This window comes from Aegilops tauschii, chromosome 7 (genome assembly GCF_002575655.3).
Source record: "Aegilops tauschii subsp. strangulata cultivar AL8/78 chromosome 7, Aet v6.0, whole genome shotgun sequence".
In the NCBI taxonomy this organism is placed as follows: Eukaryota; Viridiplantae; Streptophyta; class Magnoliopsida; order Poales; family Poaceae; genus Aegilops; species Aegilops tauschii.
Genome location: NC_053041.3, coordinates 18,225,421 through 18,242,062, shown reverse-complemented (window position 1 = coordinate 18,242,062; position 16,642 = coordinate 18,225,421). Strand labels below are relative to the sequence as shown.

General features: G+C 43.3%; 2 protein-coding genes across 2 annotated transcripts; one reads left to right on the top strand and one right to left on the bottom strand.

Moving 5' to 3' along the window:
- Positions 1-997: 997 nt before the first annotated feature.
- Positions 998-8,931, top strand: LOC109733757 (probable LRR receptor-like serine/threonine-protein kinase At1g56140). Its single transcript, XM_020292976.4, has 24 exons — positions 998-1,164; positions 1,861-2,050; positions 2,190-2,261; positions 2,409-2,480; positions 2,580-2,651; positions 2,897-2,968; positions 3,087-3,158; positions 3,242-3,313; positions 3,763-3,834; positions 3,929-4,003; positions 4,083-4,157; positions 4,287-4,358; positions 4,448-4,513; positions 4,603-4,662; positions 5,027-5,071; positions 5,174-5,238; positions 5,345-5,718; positions 5,811-6,009; positions 6,834-6,992; positions 7,082-7,200; positions 7,399-7,609; positions 7,694-7,925; positions 8,013-8,163; positions 8,378-8,931. The coding sequence occupies exons 1-24, from the start codon at positions 1,068-1,070 to the stop codon at positions 8,702-8,704; spliced, it is 3,021 nt and encodes a 1,006-aa protein (XP_020148565.1). The 5' UTR covers positions 998-1,067; the 3' UTR covers positions 8,705-8,931.
- A 1,456-nt stretch (positions 8,932-10,387) lies between these two features.
- Positions 10,388-14,432, bottom strand: LOC109733768 (uncharacterized). Its single transcript, XM_020292982.4, has 2 exons — positions 13,229-14,432; positions 10,388-12,544 (listed from the first exon to the last, which is right to left on the bottom strand). The coding sequence occupies exons 1-2, from the start codon at positions 14,415-14,417 to the stop codon at positions 10,857-10,859; spliced, it is 2,877 nt and encodes a 958-aa protein (XP_020148571.2). The 5' UTR covers positions 14,418-14,432; the 3' UTR covers positions 10,388-10,856.
- Between the last annotated feature and the right edge of the window lie 2,210 nt (positions 14,433-16,642).

Here is a 16,642-nt window from a genome sequence, read left to right as displayed (position 1 = left end):
TGGGCGGCCCCGTCGCCCTGCGGTTAGTCGCAGGCGTCCTCTTCCGGCCCCGGATGCCTCTTCGTCTTCTCCTAACCTCCTGGTAGGTCATTCTAAGCAAGGCCCGGCTCCCAAGATCACCGTCGACTGGATTTAGTGGAGCCTCTATATCCGCATCCCCTTCATCATTTCACGCCCATGATACCAACCACGACTGAGGACTGGTGGCTATTGGTTCATACGGCTTGAGAGAAGGTTGCACCTCCGTCTCAGGTGGTGTCTCAGATGGTTCACATGTGTTGGTGTAGAGATGCTGTTGTGGAAGCCGGGGCGGTTGGGGCGAGTAGTCCGTCTCGCGGTGTATCGATCTCTTTTTACAGCTCCCCAAATCGATTGTATTTCAAACCCTCTCTTCTTAGTTAACACAAAGACACGCACAGCTTATCCTACTGAATTATATTCTATTAGGGTGAATTGGTGAGATCCCAACTTTCCATAGCCGCCAGTACTATATATATATATATATATATAATTATTAGTTAAGCACGCATCGTTTGCTACCTGCCGCATGCTTATGATAGCGATACCGGTAGTGGCATATGGCCAATTATTTATCTGGGTGCTGAGAGCTGCATTTGAACAGCCAAAATGTGAAAAGAAATACTACTTGACGTACGTCCGGGAAGGTTTCCCAACACGTCCACTTGTGTGCAGCGGTCGCACGCATGGCATGGCATGCGGTCCTGCAATTCCAGTCCAACATCTGATACCATATATACCCTAAATAAACGGAGGCACACGTGTTCCATCAGGCAGCTAATAATTAATCAAGTGGCCATTCAATAGTTAATCCACTTGCGCACATGCGATTGGAGGACCGAGTTGCTTCTCCATCGTAACCTTTTTCTTGAGGGAACGTTCGCTGCACCTTAATTACGTGGCTGGCTAGGTGGTATATCGATCGACCTGGTCGTGTCAACAAGCTCCGGCTCTCTCTCATCCCTCACCACCTACCTCTCTCTATATATATGCCGGAAGTCGAAAGGGATGAGCGGAGATAGAGCAGACAGACAAGCAAAGTGAGGGAGATGAGGTTGTTCATGATCCTCCATGCCGTGGCGCTCTTGCTGCTTCTTGCGGCGGTTGCGCATGCTCAACAAACAATGAGGACCGACCCGGCTGACGGTGAGCATGCTTGAATTTTTCCTCCGTGGTTCCTAAGTGTTTGGTTTTCCCATGCTGCTCGTTTCCGAATCCATTCCGCGTAGTTCCAACATCTCCTTGGAGCTTGGGTAGATAAAAAAATTTATCAAGGTTCTACACCTACCCCATGGCCGGCCGTGAGCGAGAAGGGGAGTCAGGAGAGGGATGAGCTGATGCGCTCCGGTGGAGGGGTTTTAATTTATTAGAGAGGTAGGAGGCGGATAAAGAGAGAAGCAACCTGCAGCCGGCTGGTTTACAGAATTTTCCTTGGACGCTTGACTTTGGACGGTAATACCACGTGGCGTCTTAGTGCATGACCCGCTCGGGAATTACCACATGGCGACGTGTTTTGATGGCAGTTGTCATCCACCATAGCGTTTTGGACCCGACCATTGGCAACTTGTCTGCTCCATGCATGTTTCCAAAATCCAAACGTTTGCTCTTTTATTACTTGATGACTTTTCCTCCTCCAAGTACAAAAGTGGGAACCAGAAACCATCTCGCGGTTTCTTTTCCTGTAGTCTAGATGCTCCCTCTCGGCCCTGAGATGTCCGGTTTCACTCACGGTTTCTTTTCCCGTGGTCTAGATGCTCCCTCTCGGCCGTGAGATCGCCGATCGGATGGCTGAGCGGCGACAGGAATGGCTTTCTTAACCGTTATTTTCTGTTTGTCTCGCAGCGGCGGCGCTGCACGCGGTGTTCGCCAAACTCGGCCAGAAGGCGGGGCCGCAATGGAACATCAGCGGCGATCCCTGCACTGGCGCTGCCATAGACAACACCAACATCGACAACAACGACATCTTCAAGGCCGCCATCAAGTGTGAAGTCTGCACAGGCGGCAACACCTCCGTCTGCCGCATCACCAGGCTGTAAGTGCTCTTCTTAGGCCCCGCCCGCGCTCAGCATGTTTGATGGAATGCCAGATCTAGCGACGGCTTTGTTACTTGGATCAATGCGGGCGATTGGTAGATCGATAAGGCGTTAGCTAATGGGATGCTTGTGATGCAGGAAAATATACGCCCTGGACGCGGTGGGCCCCATACCAGAAGAGTTGCGGAACCTCACAGCCCTGACCGATCTGTATGAACTCTCAACTTGCACACCTGAAATGAAATGGTCCTAACTTATATATAGTCTATTGTCCTAGCTAACTTGAAACCGGCATTCTGTATATAATTCCAATTGCACACCAAATTTACTCGTCTATCTGATTCAATGTTGTTTCAGGGATTTAGGGCAAAATTACTTGACAGGGCCTTTACCATCCTTCATCGGGGAGTTGACTGATATGAAGTTCATGTGAGATTCACAACCCAAATCATGATTGCAAGTTTACAAAAAATGAATACATTTATTTCCCTGCAATTAATCTCACAGTTCCTCTCTTGAACATATCAGGACTTTTGGTATCAATGCATTATCTGGACCTGTACCAAAGGAGCTCGGGAACCTTAAGAATCTTATAAAATTGTAAGAAATATTTGTTATAACTATATGATTGTATTTTATCATACAATTTTAGATTTAATTTTGGTTTGAAGGGTAGCTATGCTGATAGCCTTCATGACTTATACTCCCTCCGTCTCAAAATAAATGACTCAACTTTGTATTAACTTTGTACTAAAGCTAGTACAAAGTTGAGTAACTTATTTTGGGACGGAGGGAGTAGAATATAAAGTTCGCATGCCTAACTAAAACTTTTGGTGCATTCATAGGGGCTTGGGCGGAAACAATTTTAGTGGCTCGCTTCCTTCGGAACTGGGAAACCTGGCAAAACTTGAGGAACTGTACGTATTTACTGAATTCTGGGAACTCTATATTTCTTCTGCCAAGCCGTTGCTTCTTGCTTGGATTAGTCAGCCCCTTACCTAATGTGTATTTTTTTTCTCTGTTTCTCAATTACAGGTACATTGACAGTTCTGGCCTTAGTGGTCCACTGCCATCATCACTTTCCCAACTTACGAAAATGAAAAAAGTGTATGCCTATAGTTGCCGTGTTGTTGATATATTATAATGCTCCACACCATTCGATCTTATATACTTCTCCTCTCTTTGTTTAGATGGGCATCAGATAATGATTTTACTGGGCAAATACCAGATTATATTGGTAGCTGGAGCAGCTTAACAGAGCTGTAAGATCACTTATGTTCTAAATCATAGTAATTCTGTAAAAATGAAAATACTGCATGTTGTTTACACAATTTCAAAGTATATTTATTTGCAGGGAGGTTTGAAAGAATATTTTTTCAGTTTGATATAGTTAGCTACAAGCTGAGCTTTAGTTTGCGCTAAACATAAATTGTGTAGAAGTGGAAGATTCATTTTAAATAGCAACAGTTCTAGTTACGTGAGGCTTTCTTGAACGTGCTGAATCTCCTTGTGGCCTCTTAAGAAAATTTCCATTTAACGTGTAAGATGTTAGAATAGTACTTTCCTTTTCGGAGAAGGAGATAGTATCAGTTAATATTGAATTCACTTTCCTTTTCTTCCAAGGAATAGAGATATCTATTCTTTCACTACTTTTGCTGCATTCGTCAGGAAATGATGCTTTAAATGACTAACTAGATCTATGGAACTGTAGGAGGTTGCAGGGTAATTCTTTTCAAGGTCCAATTCCAGCTACTCTTTCCAATCTTGGCCAATTGGCAAGCTTGTAAGTGCCCATTGCCGGCGATAAGAGCTATATGTCATTCTTAAATGTGAAGGTTGCAGCAATGAAAATTAATTAATCTACTTCTGTGGTGCAGACGAATTGGTGATATATTAAATGGGAGCTCTTCTTCACTTGCATTCGTCAATAATCTGACATCTTTGAACACTCTGTATGTCATTCAGTTAATAGCTCAATTACAGTTGTAAAGATCCAAGTTTAATCCTAAAACATGTAATATTTTTTTGCAGGGTTTTGAGGAACTGTAGGATATCGGATAAGCTTGTATCAATAGACTTTTCGAAATTCACGAGTTTAAATTTACTGTAAGCATTTTATTCTGACGATAAACTATAGCCAAGTGCCTTTCTTGCAAAACACTGCATTACTATAGATTATACACTGGCTGATGACATCTTCTCTTTCTGATTTTATTATTATTATTATTATTATAGGGATTTGAGTTTCAATAATATCACAGGCCAAGTACCACAAACCTTGTTGAATCTGAACTCACTCGCCTTCTTGTATGGACTCTCTTGACTTTCAAAGTGTATTTGTACAAAAGGAAGACTTTCATCATTTTGCTAATCTATATAAATTTTGTTGTGACTAGATTTCTTGGGAATAATAGCCTTTCAGGAAGCCTCCCAAGCTCAGTAGGACCATTGCTTAAAAATTTGTATGTAATATGGTTCAATTTATTTACACAATAAAAGCAAGGCGTGCTTATGTAATTTCTAATGGTTCTTTCGTTCTATTATTTTGTAGAGATTTTTCTTACAACCTGCTCTCAGGAAGCATTCCTTCATGGGCTAAAAATTCACAATTGTAAGTTCCAAATTCTGAAACTCCTATTACTGGATGAACCAAATCCAGCCTAAGAAAGGGCAGGTTTCATCTAAAATAGGCTCCTGGGCTGACTTATTAGGCTTATATGTAGACATCAAATAAGATAGATTCTATATAAATTTGAAAGGCTGTTTTGGTGCATATATCTAAAGTATTTATGAATAAATTTAGATGCCTAGTGTTTATCGAGTGACATATTAGTCTTACAGCCTAGCACAAAATCGAGCAAATTATTTAAGAGTAACTCAAGGTATTTTATTTAAGTTATAGAAAAGAAGTCATAAAGATGCTATGAAGTATGAACAATGAATTCTAATTTTTGCCTGTTGATCATCCTACTTAGGAATCTGGTGGCAAACAATTTTGTGGCCGATAGTTCCAGCAACAGGTTCGTCCATATTTCAAAATCTCCTCAAGACCATCATGTATGATTATTATGTTCTCTCACCTCGTATTTTGGGTTTAAAATGTCACTTTGTTACATTTGCAGTGTCTTACCTGCGGGGTGGGGGTGCCTTCAGCGTAATACACCATGTTTTCTTGATTCTCCAAAGTGTGAGACTTCTGCATTTTGAAATTTTAAGAATGTACCCAATCTAAGACCTGCAACTGCAGTTTTACTAAACAAATGCCAATATTAAATTATTTAACCTGCTTGCAGCTTCTTCCTTTGCTGTGGACTCTGGAAAATCCATAGTAGGCCCAGATAATTCTGTGTATCAACCTGACCGTGCCAGTCTTGGAGCTGCGTCATTATATGTTACAGGAGCACCAACATGGGGTGTTAGCAACGTTGGAAAGTTCATGGATGCAAATAATGGAAGTTATATAATCCACAGTCCGGGCCAGTTTCTGAATACACTTGATCCAGAACTGTTCCAGAATGCAAGGATGTCGCCGTCATCCCTAAGATACTTTGGTATTGGACTAGAAAATGGAAACTATACAGTCACACTTCTGTTTGCAGAGTTTGACTTCCCAGACACCCAGTCTTGGAAGAGCAGAGGTAGAAGGGTTTTTGATATATATGTCCAGGTAGGTTGCCGCCATTAAGTGATAAATTAAACAGTACCCATAGCTAGTTAGCTTATAAGCCAGCTATAAATTTATTCTTCTTATTTGTATAGGGTGAACGTAAGGAGCAGAACTTTGACATAAGGAAGGCCGCAGGTGGGAAATCTTTCACAGCTGTTAGGAAGCAGTATACTGTTCCTGTCACGAAGAACTTTCTAGATATTCATCTCTTCTGGGCTGGCAAGGGCACTTGCTGCATTCCTACTCAAGGCTACTATGGGCCTGCGATCTCAGCTTTGAGTGCAACACCAAGTATATCCCTTGACTTGAAATAATGATTCTTTACCGACTACCATTCTCCATATTAACTTGCTAGAAACACATATTAAAGTTATGCTGAATGCAATCTTCTGCATCGTGAACAAAAGCAACCAAAAATACTTAAGCATCAACATGAAAAGGACACGACTATGTGGTGATGGTTATTTATTTAGCGGTAAGTAAAGTAGCTTCATTGTATGCACACAATGACACAAGGAAGACAAAACTGTAGATGTCATCAAGATTCGCTAAAATCCAAAATGTTTTAGTCTCTAACGGCACATCCGATTTAATGTCCATTTTCACCACTAAATCATTAGTGATGAGATCTTTGAAACTACATCCCATGTTGATATGTTCCGTCAACTCTTGTTTTGGTTAAAAGTTATCAACCTGCAGAACTTGAGTTATCAGGCTAAACAAAGGTAGCTATCACTTTAAAAGTAAATGTCATTTGAGATGTGTTGGTGACATTTTTCAAGACCATAACTTTTCACCTGGTAATGTGTGAGTTACCGTACTATTCACAGATTGTTACCAGCTTCAAATACTAATCTAGGCTAGTTGTATGGTCGACTTTTCTTTTTTGCAACCTATAAGTTACCCAGCTACAACATGTGGGTTACTGGGCTAATCATAAGTAGTTATTACTTTCAAAAGTATGTCATTTGAGATGTTTAGATTTCTGTGAAGGAAGTTTTAGATAATTGAAATACCTAATACACATATACAGTCTGACATTTAAGTTGCAATACACCAACCAGTTTACATATAATCATACCTTTCACATTTCTAACAAGTGAACTTTCTGTCAGATTTCACCCCTACAGTGCGTAATGCTGTGGTAAAGAAAGGTAGTAAAACAGGTGTGATTGCGGGAGCTATAGTTGGTGTTGTAGTTTTAGGATTGTTAGCTTTTGCTGGAATCTTTGTTTGGAGGCAGAAAAAGAGAAAACTAGCGTTGGAGCAAGAAGGTACGGGATACACTAGGACCACATTTTGTTCTAACTGGGCAAAGGAGCCGTCGAAGTAAACTCGTTATATCTTTTGTGATGTCTTGCAGAGCTGTATAGCATTGTTGGAAGACCTAATGTCCTCAGCTATGGGGAGCTGAGGTCAGCTACTGAAAATTTCAGTTCTAATAACCTTCTTGGTCAAGGAGGATATGGGTCGGTTTTTAAGGTTGGTTCATCCCATACATAGTCTTAAATATCAGAAGGAAGACCTGTCTATACGAGTAATTTTTTGTATTTATAGTTTCTCCACATACATGTTGATAAAATTCCTAAAATGAAGGGAAAGTGTATCTGGAACAAATGATGTTTGGCAGCGTGGTACCTAAGCCTTCTTCCATTGATGAAAAGTATTGACTTTTTGCAGGGAAAGTTAACTGATGGTAGGTTCGTGGCAGTGAAGCAGCTGTCTGAAACATCTCATCAGGGGAAAAAGGAATTCGCGACGGAAATAGAAACAATATCTCGGGTGCAACACCGTAATCTCGTGAAGTTGCATGGTTGCTGCCTTGAGGGCAATAAGCCATTGCTGGTTTATGAGTACCTGGAGAATGGAAGCCTGGACCGTGCTCTGTTTGGTACAACTTATGTTGAATGACAGTTAAATATCTGCAACTTCAGGGTTAGTATAGACAACTAAAAACTTAAACCCACATCTGCAGGAAAAGGGAAGTCAAACCTAGACTGGTCAACACGTTTTGAGATATGCTTAGGAATTGCAAGAGGTCTGGCCTATCTTCATGAAGAATCTAGCATCCGTGTTGTGCACAGGGACATAAAAGCCAGCAATGTCTTGCTTGATGCAAATCTCAATCCTAAGATCTCAGATTTCGGACTCGCAAAACTTTATGATGACCAGGAGACACATGTGAGCACGAAAGTTGCTGGTACATTGTAAGTGCATTTCTATCCTGCTAACTTTTAGGTTTATGTAGTATTTTCATATGTATGCTAATGGCGTTTATCGACTCCTTTGTCAAGTGGTTATCTTGCACCAGAGTATGCCATGAGAGGCCATGTGACAGAGAAGGTTGATGTGTTTGCATTTGGCGTCGTGGTATTGGAGACTTTAGCTGGAAGACCAAACTATTACACTACTGAGGACCAAAACAAGGTTTATATTTTCGAATGGGTAAGCTCACTGAGGAACTCTAGGCCCTAGTATTTCTTTTTGTGTTATCGGTAAAACCCATAGTGAAAATTCCTACTAAATATTGGAAATATAGAGCTCACATGTCTTCTCATAATTTTAAAGCAAACCCTCTCAACACACAGTTTGGGCATATGTGAGTGCGTGCATCCTATGCACAGTGCTGCATTTTAGCTTACCATCTCGATGCTTACAGGTCTGGGAACTGTACGAGGACGGCCAACCTCTGGACATGCTAGACCCCAGGCTGGAGGACTTCGACAGCGAGGAGGTGCTTCGGGCCATCAAGGTGGCGCTCGTGTGCACCCAGGGCTCGCCCCACCAGCGGCCGCCCATGTCGCGGGTGGTGGCGATGTTGGCGGGCGACGTCGAGGCGCCCGACTGGGTGCCGAAGCCCAGCTACATCACGGAGTGGCAGATCAAGGGCGGAGGCGACACCAGCTACATGAGCTCCGAGGTCAACGGGCAGTCGAGCTCGGAGCCGGCGCCGTTCCTAGGTTCCGTCATCGACCAAGGCCGTTGAAATGATCCATCCATATGGTCGGTCGATCGATCGGTCCACAGCTTCTTCTTGGGGTAGAGATTCGTTGAGAACGCATACAGTTTGGTGCCTCTACAGTCCGAGACTTTGCTTAAGAGGTTTCGTACTTGCATTGTTTAGTAGGTTGGAGTAGCAGATAAAGTTGTATCTCTTTGGACGAGCATAAGATTTTGCAATAATTTTGGCTGTTGTCCTCGAGGTTTCAAGTAGACGGAATTATGTGGGCCGTCCAATATCCATGTCATGCCAACACTTGTCCCAATTGGTTCACCACAGCACATGTCAATCAAAAGATCCTCCTTCCCCGTCTTGCAAAGAAGAAAGAACTCGTGCAAGACGGACACGCGCGCACACGAAAAATTCAGCTTGGGAACTTGTTGGGTTCTTCCCCTCTTGCTTGCAACGGCCAGCGTCTGCATGCCATGTCGGCATGTGGACTTGGTTGTGGCGGCGCCTTCCTCGGTCCTCCGCATCAGCCACTCAATTCCAATCCAAAATCCAAGACGCTAACTAATCAGCTAGCTAATTGATCAAGTGGCCATTCAATTGTTGATCCACTTGGGCCAAGTTGCTTCTCCACCGTAAACCTTTGCACGGTGGCTGTAGCTGGCTGGCTACACCGTCCTCCTGGATCTCTAGTCTTAGTTTTCCCATGCTGTTCGTTCCTGAATCATCACCTGCCGGAGTCATGAATGACCCAGTGAGCCGCCTCTATTTTGCTCTGCTCAATCAACAACTGCTCTCTATCACTACAATAAAAACACCATTTATGGTCGCTTTTTCTGGGACACTATTTGTAAGAAAACAAGCAGTTTAAACATGGTCACTCTTACCTTCTCTTTTCACACGAGAGGTAAGAGTATAAAATAGATCTGAGCTGCTGATCTTATTAATTATTGATTTGGTTAACTCTTACCTTCTTACCTCACATGTGAAAAGAGGAGGTAAGAGGGACCACGTTAAAATTTGCCATTTCTTTTGCTTTTGGAAATGCACCGTCCTCCCTTTCCTTTCCTTCTTTTGCTTGCTGAGAACATGAAGGCTGTTAACGTGAAGGTACCATCAGATTTATTGACGTTAGAGGTGGGCTATATGTTAAGCAAATGCAGACCTATAGATCATGCATGTATCAATTTCCTGCACTTACAGCGAAGCAAAGAAAAGAAGGGCCAGAAAACAAGAGATGGAACTAGACAGCTACGTTTTCTACTCATTTTGGGCCAAATTGAGGCCATCAAAGTGAGCTGCTCTTCATGTAAAAAAAATTTGTACAGCTAACTTCTGCCTGTACAAAATGAAGAACAAGCCAGACCCAGCCAGCAGCTAAGACGGTGGCTTCATTGGTCGAGACTCTCTTAACAAATCCAAGTCAATTCTCACAAAGAATTGCTGGCTATATAGCTAGCTTTTAATGATGTCGACTGCGATAGTTGAGCTGCCAAATGATTAATGCTCATGTGTGTACAACAGATATATTGATCAAATCAGGATGCTCAGTGAGATTCCAAATGGATATATATATAACAACTTGTAATGTTGAGATGAGATGACATCCAGCTACCCGGCTGGTGGTATTTGTTAAATGTAGATGCTTATCAGCTACGAGCTTGCACATACCAACTGATTCAACTGCTTTCCAAGTTACTAGCAAATGTGTGGTGCACAACTTTGATCGGAAGAACACCAGACTAGTGACCATATATATCTTTTGTGAATGATACTAGTCCAGTAAATACATAGAAAGTCATTCACAATACAGAATAGATAGACATATGCTACAAACAACCCAGAAGGACTATCTGAAAACAGATGCTACTAACAACTAGTCCCTATTGAATTCATGCTCCAGCCAACTCATCCAAAAGTCCGAACTGATGGAGGGAGGCGGACAATATATTTCAACAGTCCCTCCCAATGTCCCGAAAATGATAAAATATGGAATCTGAAATATACACACTGTGATCGTGGTTGAGCATAGCTACATCACTTGGATTCAATTCCTCATGAACTCATACAAGGATTTACAAACATGTAGTTCCTCCCACATGTTTCCTGGGGATTATACAAAGAATCACATGATATCATGTTTGTCGTGTGCTTATCATTATAGCATTGGGGTTCAAGGTTCACACTGTCACACCGGTCTTTCCTGGGGAAGAAGCTGTGTAGGCTTCTTACTGATTTCCTGCCACGTATGCCACCAGGAGGTCAAGCATGTCCAGAAAGTCCGGCCCTCCTTTGGGAAGAGGACTGACGCAGCTGCGTAGATCGCAATGTATAACAAGACGGGGATGATGATGAATATGACGTTTCTGGATGTTTCCCACTTCCTAGTACTGCCTGCTGCGTATGCCACTAGGAGACTAAGCATGTCCAGCAAAATAGCCATATGCATTAGCCAGAGCGGCGGTTTCCGTTTGTGGCTCGTCGTCCATGGAAGGAGCAGGACAATGACAACAATTGAGGCCATGAAGGAAGTGGAGTTGCTGTAGAAGAAAACGTCGTACCGATGCTTGTTGATGTCGTGGAGGACGGGGTTGCCAGCAGAGTGTCCATTGTCGTTGTCTTGCCACAGGCCTCCCGGTGGTTTTAGGCCTATCTGGTATGTCATACTCGCAGCCAGGATTCCCAACAACATGAAGTATTCAACCGTTTCTTTCTCTTTCTCTTTCTCATTCTTGTCCTTGCTGCTGCTGGTGGTGTTGTTGCTATTGCTTTGATTGTCATTGTTGTTGCTGCTGCTGTTGATGTTGTTGCTAGTGGTGGTAGTGGTAATGGTGGTGGTGATGATGGTGGTGGTGGTGGTGGCAGCGTCGACAACACTGGTGTTGATGCTGGTGGTAGTACTGCTGCTGCTGATGATGTTTTTGTCGGTATTACTATGAACTGCTTCATCTTGCCCATCTTTACTGCTGGCTTCAGACTTGATGATGAACCAGAAAATGAAAACTAGAAAGGCTATAAAGGCTAAAACCATACCAACCAAGGTTAATACATAGATGGAGGTCTTCAGTTGTCGAGCGCTTCCAGCAGCATAGGCACCCATCAGGCCAAACATTCCCACCAACATGCACACATAGAGCGCATAACAACGTATACCTGGCCTGTATAGCTTCGGATTGACTAGGAGAAGAATGAGGGTTATAGACGCCATGAAGCTCGTCGCATTGCAGTAGAAGAATGCATTGTAACGGCGAGGGTAATTGTTGAAGAGGACAGGGAAACCTGCATGCCGATCGAGCCCTTGGTCATCCGCTAACCAAAAGCCACCAGGTGGGGTGAGACCAGCTTGGTACGTGAGGGTAGCGGCCAAGATTGCAACCAACAGTAGCACCTTGCGCTTGTCATCGAGATCCTTCAGTACAGCAGCACCATCCTCTGGCTCAGGGGCATGATCTGTTATGGTGATATGGACGATGACATAGACAAGGACAATGCCTGCCAAGGCGATGATGTAGAAGGATGCGTTTACGTCCCTAGTGCTCCCAGCACCATATGCAGTAACGAGGCCAAATAGGTCCAGCACCAGGGTTGCTTCCAATGTGTGCCGATTGAGAAGAAATTTGCTCTGGAGCATCATGATGACGACCAAAGATGTTACAAAAGCTGCCGAGTTGCTATAGAAGAACACTCTGTATCGAGTAGGATGTGTCATTTGGAGCACTGGGTGGCTCATCTTGTGCCCATCCTGGTTGTCTAGCCAAAGGCCTCCGGGTGGATCTAGGCCGGCTTGGTATGTGATGGTCACAACAAGAGTAGCTAGGAGCATAACAAGATAGCGGGTATTTTGCTGATGTGCTTCCTTCGCGCCTTCGCAGGTGCCTGCATATTTATTTTCAATCAATTAGACATGTAAACAACTAGTAAATAAATCAATAACTTTGTATATTTGCAATAACATGCATCTACTTACAAGAAAATCATCCATATGCACATAAATTGGTCGCTCAAAGTGCTGTGATAATTAATATACATGTACATAATAGGAGCGCTAATCTACTCCAGCTTGCAATAAAACCGTGCACACAAATTAGTAATTCACAATTAACTTTTACTGCCATTTTCCCTCTTGTTCACAATCACTTGCACGGGTTATAGTTGGTTAGAGGAATGAGTGATGGTGCCATCCTTGTCTTTATAATCGAAGGGGATTGGAAGTAATTTGGATAATGGATGGTTGTAGAAGTAAGAGTTGACTTATTTTCATGACGAAAAAATGATGATAGAAATTGAGAAGGCTAGCAAATGTACGTGTCGGATCTCATAAAATCTAGCACAATAATAAAAGTTGTTAAGGGATTACGACCAACATGCACAATTATTCCAACAGAGTGAGTAAATGTATGTTTAGGATACAATATCTAGTAAAATAATGCACAAAATATAGTAATCTTGGAACGATGTAGTAAAAATATGTGACTTGGATAGATATTTCAAAAAAAAAAGGTTAGTATTGGTCTAGAATAACTATTTTACACACTAGTTTGGACATATAGAGAACCATACCTTTAGGAATGCCGAACAGCACCTTGAAATTTGTCGAAACATCATGAAGCTTGGTCGTGAGCTGTTCCCAACCATTTCTGTAAGTAATAAACCACAGCAGTAGGCATACGCCGACAGGGACCGCAAGGACAAGAGTGGTATTGTCAGCCTCCCTGCAGCCCCCAGCAGCATAGGCCCCCATAAGGCCCAACATTGTGACGGCGATCCACACGTATGGCGCCATGAATCGCACCGTGAAGTTCTGGCTTAGCTTGTCCTTCAGTAGCTTCCTCTCCAAGAGCAACACGATGATGAGCAGGGACACGGCGAACGAAGTGGTGTTGCAAACAAAGAAGCCACGGTACCGACCACGGGCTTGTAACACCGGGTCGCTCAAACGGTGTCTGTCTTGGGTGCTGCTCCAGAAGCCACCGGGTGGGTTCAACCCAGCTACGTACGTGATGGTGACGACAAAGGTTGCGAGTAACATCAACACATTGATCTTCTCCTTCTCTTCTTTCTTGGTTTCCAAGTTCAAGTTGGAGTCAGGATTTGATTTGGAAACGGAGATGGGGATGGAGTTGGAGTCAGGGTTCGATTTAGGATCGTATATGGGGATGGAGACTGAGACAGGATGCGAGCTGGTATTGTTTTTGGAGCTGGAGTTATCCCCACCACCACCATTGACCGAGACGTAGAAGAAAACAGCAATGATGATCAATACCAAAAGGAAGAAGGTTACCCCCGCGTAGATCGTTGTGAACGCATCCCGGCAGCTCCCTGCACCGTAGGCGCCCATGAGGCCGAGCAGGTCCAAAACCATCACCACCCGCAGCACCACTGTCCAGACATGGTCCTTCCTCTTCAGGATGATGAGGATGAGTGAGACCACGAGCGACGCGGCGAGTGCTGTGGCGTTGCAGTAGTAGAAGATGAGGTACCGGCGGTAATGGGTATCCTGTAGGATCGGATCGCCGGCCATGTGCCCTCCGGGGTCATCCTGCTCCCAGTACCCGCCCGGCAGGTTCAGACCGGCGACATACGTCACCGTTGCCACCAGAGTCGACAGCAGCAGGAGTTGCTCCTTGAACTCATACAGCTTTGAGTCTGCACAAGGCTTTTGGGGAGGCTTGCCGCTGCCATTTGCAGGGTCCTGCTCGGTTGGTGATGCATCTCCAGTTTGAAGGTTGTTCGTGGCCATGGAAGTCATTTGCTTAATTTGCTACCAAATTGAAGGCCTCTGGCTGAATTTATATATCATCCCACACTCCCACAGCCAATGTGTATTGCTAAGTCAAGAGTCAATGCACGGCGGCTTAGCTGGAATTGTGGGCCCACACACATGCGAACATGGAATCATTGCCCAATATTTTGTGTGACTAGACAAGACTAGCATTCGATGCCTCATGGTCAATTTTATATCTTCTTGTCTAGTTGTCAGTTTGTGTGACCGGCCGGGCAAAGACTCGGCAACTTCCTATCTTCTTCACCTAACAGATAATTAAACACGCCCAACTTGCGTTAGAATTTAGAAACGCACAGCCTCATTCATACATAAAAAAAAAATTGTCGCTGAATTGAACTATTAGTACACTCGAATCAATCATGCACCAACCACTGTGTTTTATAGAATAGTTCAGTATGCCAGATTATATAGTTTAGACTGCCAACTCAATCAAATTTTAGATGGGTAGAAAAGTTGTTCGTGATACTAGATCAGTACATGGAATTAAGTTTGTATTACAACCGAGGTAGACCAGCTTAGATAAAACTATAACGATTCATCGACTATAATCTGTATAGATAGAGTTACAAAGACACAGCAGTTTTTATTTGTAGATATGATCATGAAGGCCTAGATGTGACATGTTTAAATACCATTACGAATCAATTGGGTGTGAAACAATTATGAAGATGGTCTACCGAATATCATTGCTTTAGTTGCATTTAGGAAAACATACTGGATGAGGACCAATTTAGATATATAAAATTAAGTAACTCCTCTACAGGTTACCACAGAACCATCTCCCATGCGAGTGAAGCATATCCAAATGGTGCCCCTAACTAGTGAATTGGTGATCTATCAGCGACGGTGCTGCTACTGCTACCTCGTTCTCGGACTTGGACACCATTTGTTTTGTAATATATAACTGTGGAGGAGGATTGTGCTCTATGGGTTGACCAACTACCAATCATTGCACAACTGATGGGGTGTGTTGGGATCAGTGCTGGGTAGCTGGAGCAGAGGGCCCTTTCACATGTAAACTTGGAGTCAATTGGATTATATATTGATACATATAAGTATAGTTTGCATATGTGATCCGAGAAAGAGACATGGCAATTTTATATCCCTATGGCTTCTCAGGGAGGGAGGGAGAAAGAGAGAGAGAGAGAGAGATCTGACCCCCCCCCCCCCCCCCCCCAATACATGATTAAATATCAAGAAACTACTCTCAACTTGCAGTTAGAAATGTACGATAACGTTCATATATCATCATGTCACTGACCAGGAAAAGGTATTATTACTAGCGTGTGGTTTAATCTATCGTGCACGAACTACTGTATTTTACTTCTCTATACATTTATAAGGAGCTCAATTCTTTCTCTCACTGTTTCATTCGAAGGGTCATTATAGTAAACCAGAGGATGGCGGAATTTTGATTCTCGGAATTCCCCTGAGAAGCCGTTATCTGTACCAACCAGTGATGCACAGAGAAGAGCCAAACTATTGCCCTGTAAATGATTATGAAGCCTGAATACTTACTCGATGTGTGTTGTGGGCTGTGGCCATATGAGCATATGCTTTTGGAGCTGGATTAGCTGGGAACAGAATCTTTTTTAAGGCTATTGTGTTGCCACTGACAGCATAGAGTCACAAAATTAATACAAGACATACCTGTTCAAACCATTGACATTGGGAGAGCAATACGGTGCGATGACCGTGTGCACTGCAACATCACCCACATTATCATGAGAATGTCACATTCGCAGCAGCAACGGTGTCATCCACATTATCATCATGAGGCACAGGCTGGCGTTGCACATTAGGACCGAATGATTGCTTCATATAATTCCCGTTGAGACTGCGTGCTTGCAGATACATATGCTCGCATCAGAGTCTCTTGCTCAGGTCGAATCTCCCTCCGTTTGTCGGACTCGATTCAGGTTTGTTCTCACAATAGATTCTCTTTCAGGGAAGATGTTCATCTTGCTTCTTGAACTCGATTGCCACTACCCGCTACGTTCAACTCGTTGCTGGTATATATCGCCTTGTACAGGTTCATCGCAATGTTTGTCAGTCATTTCTGTGAACACCAACTGTTCATACCAATGTCTCTTCGCACCAAGTATAAGTTGTTTTCATTGCCATCTCCAAACAGTGGTTCTTTTTCATATCAGTTTTGGTCTCTTAGACTCTTACTACAACCAACTGGT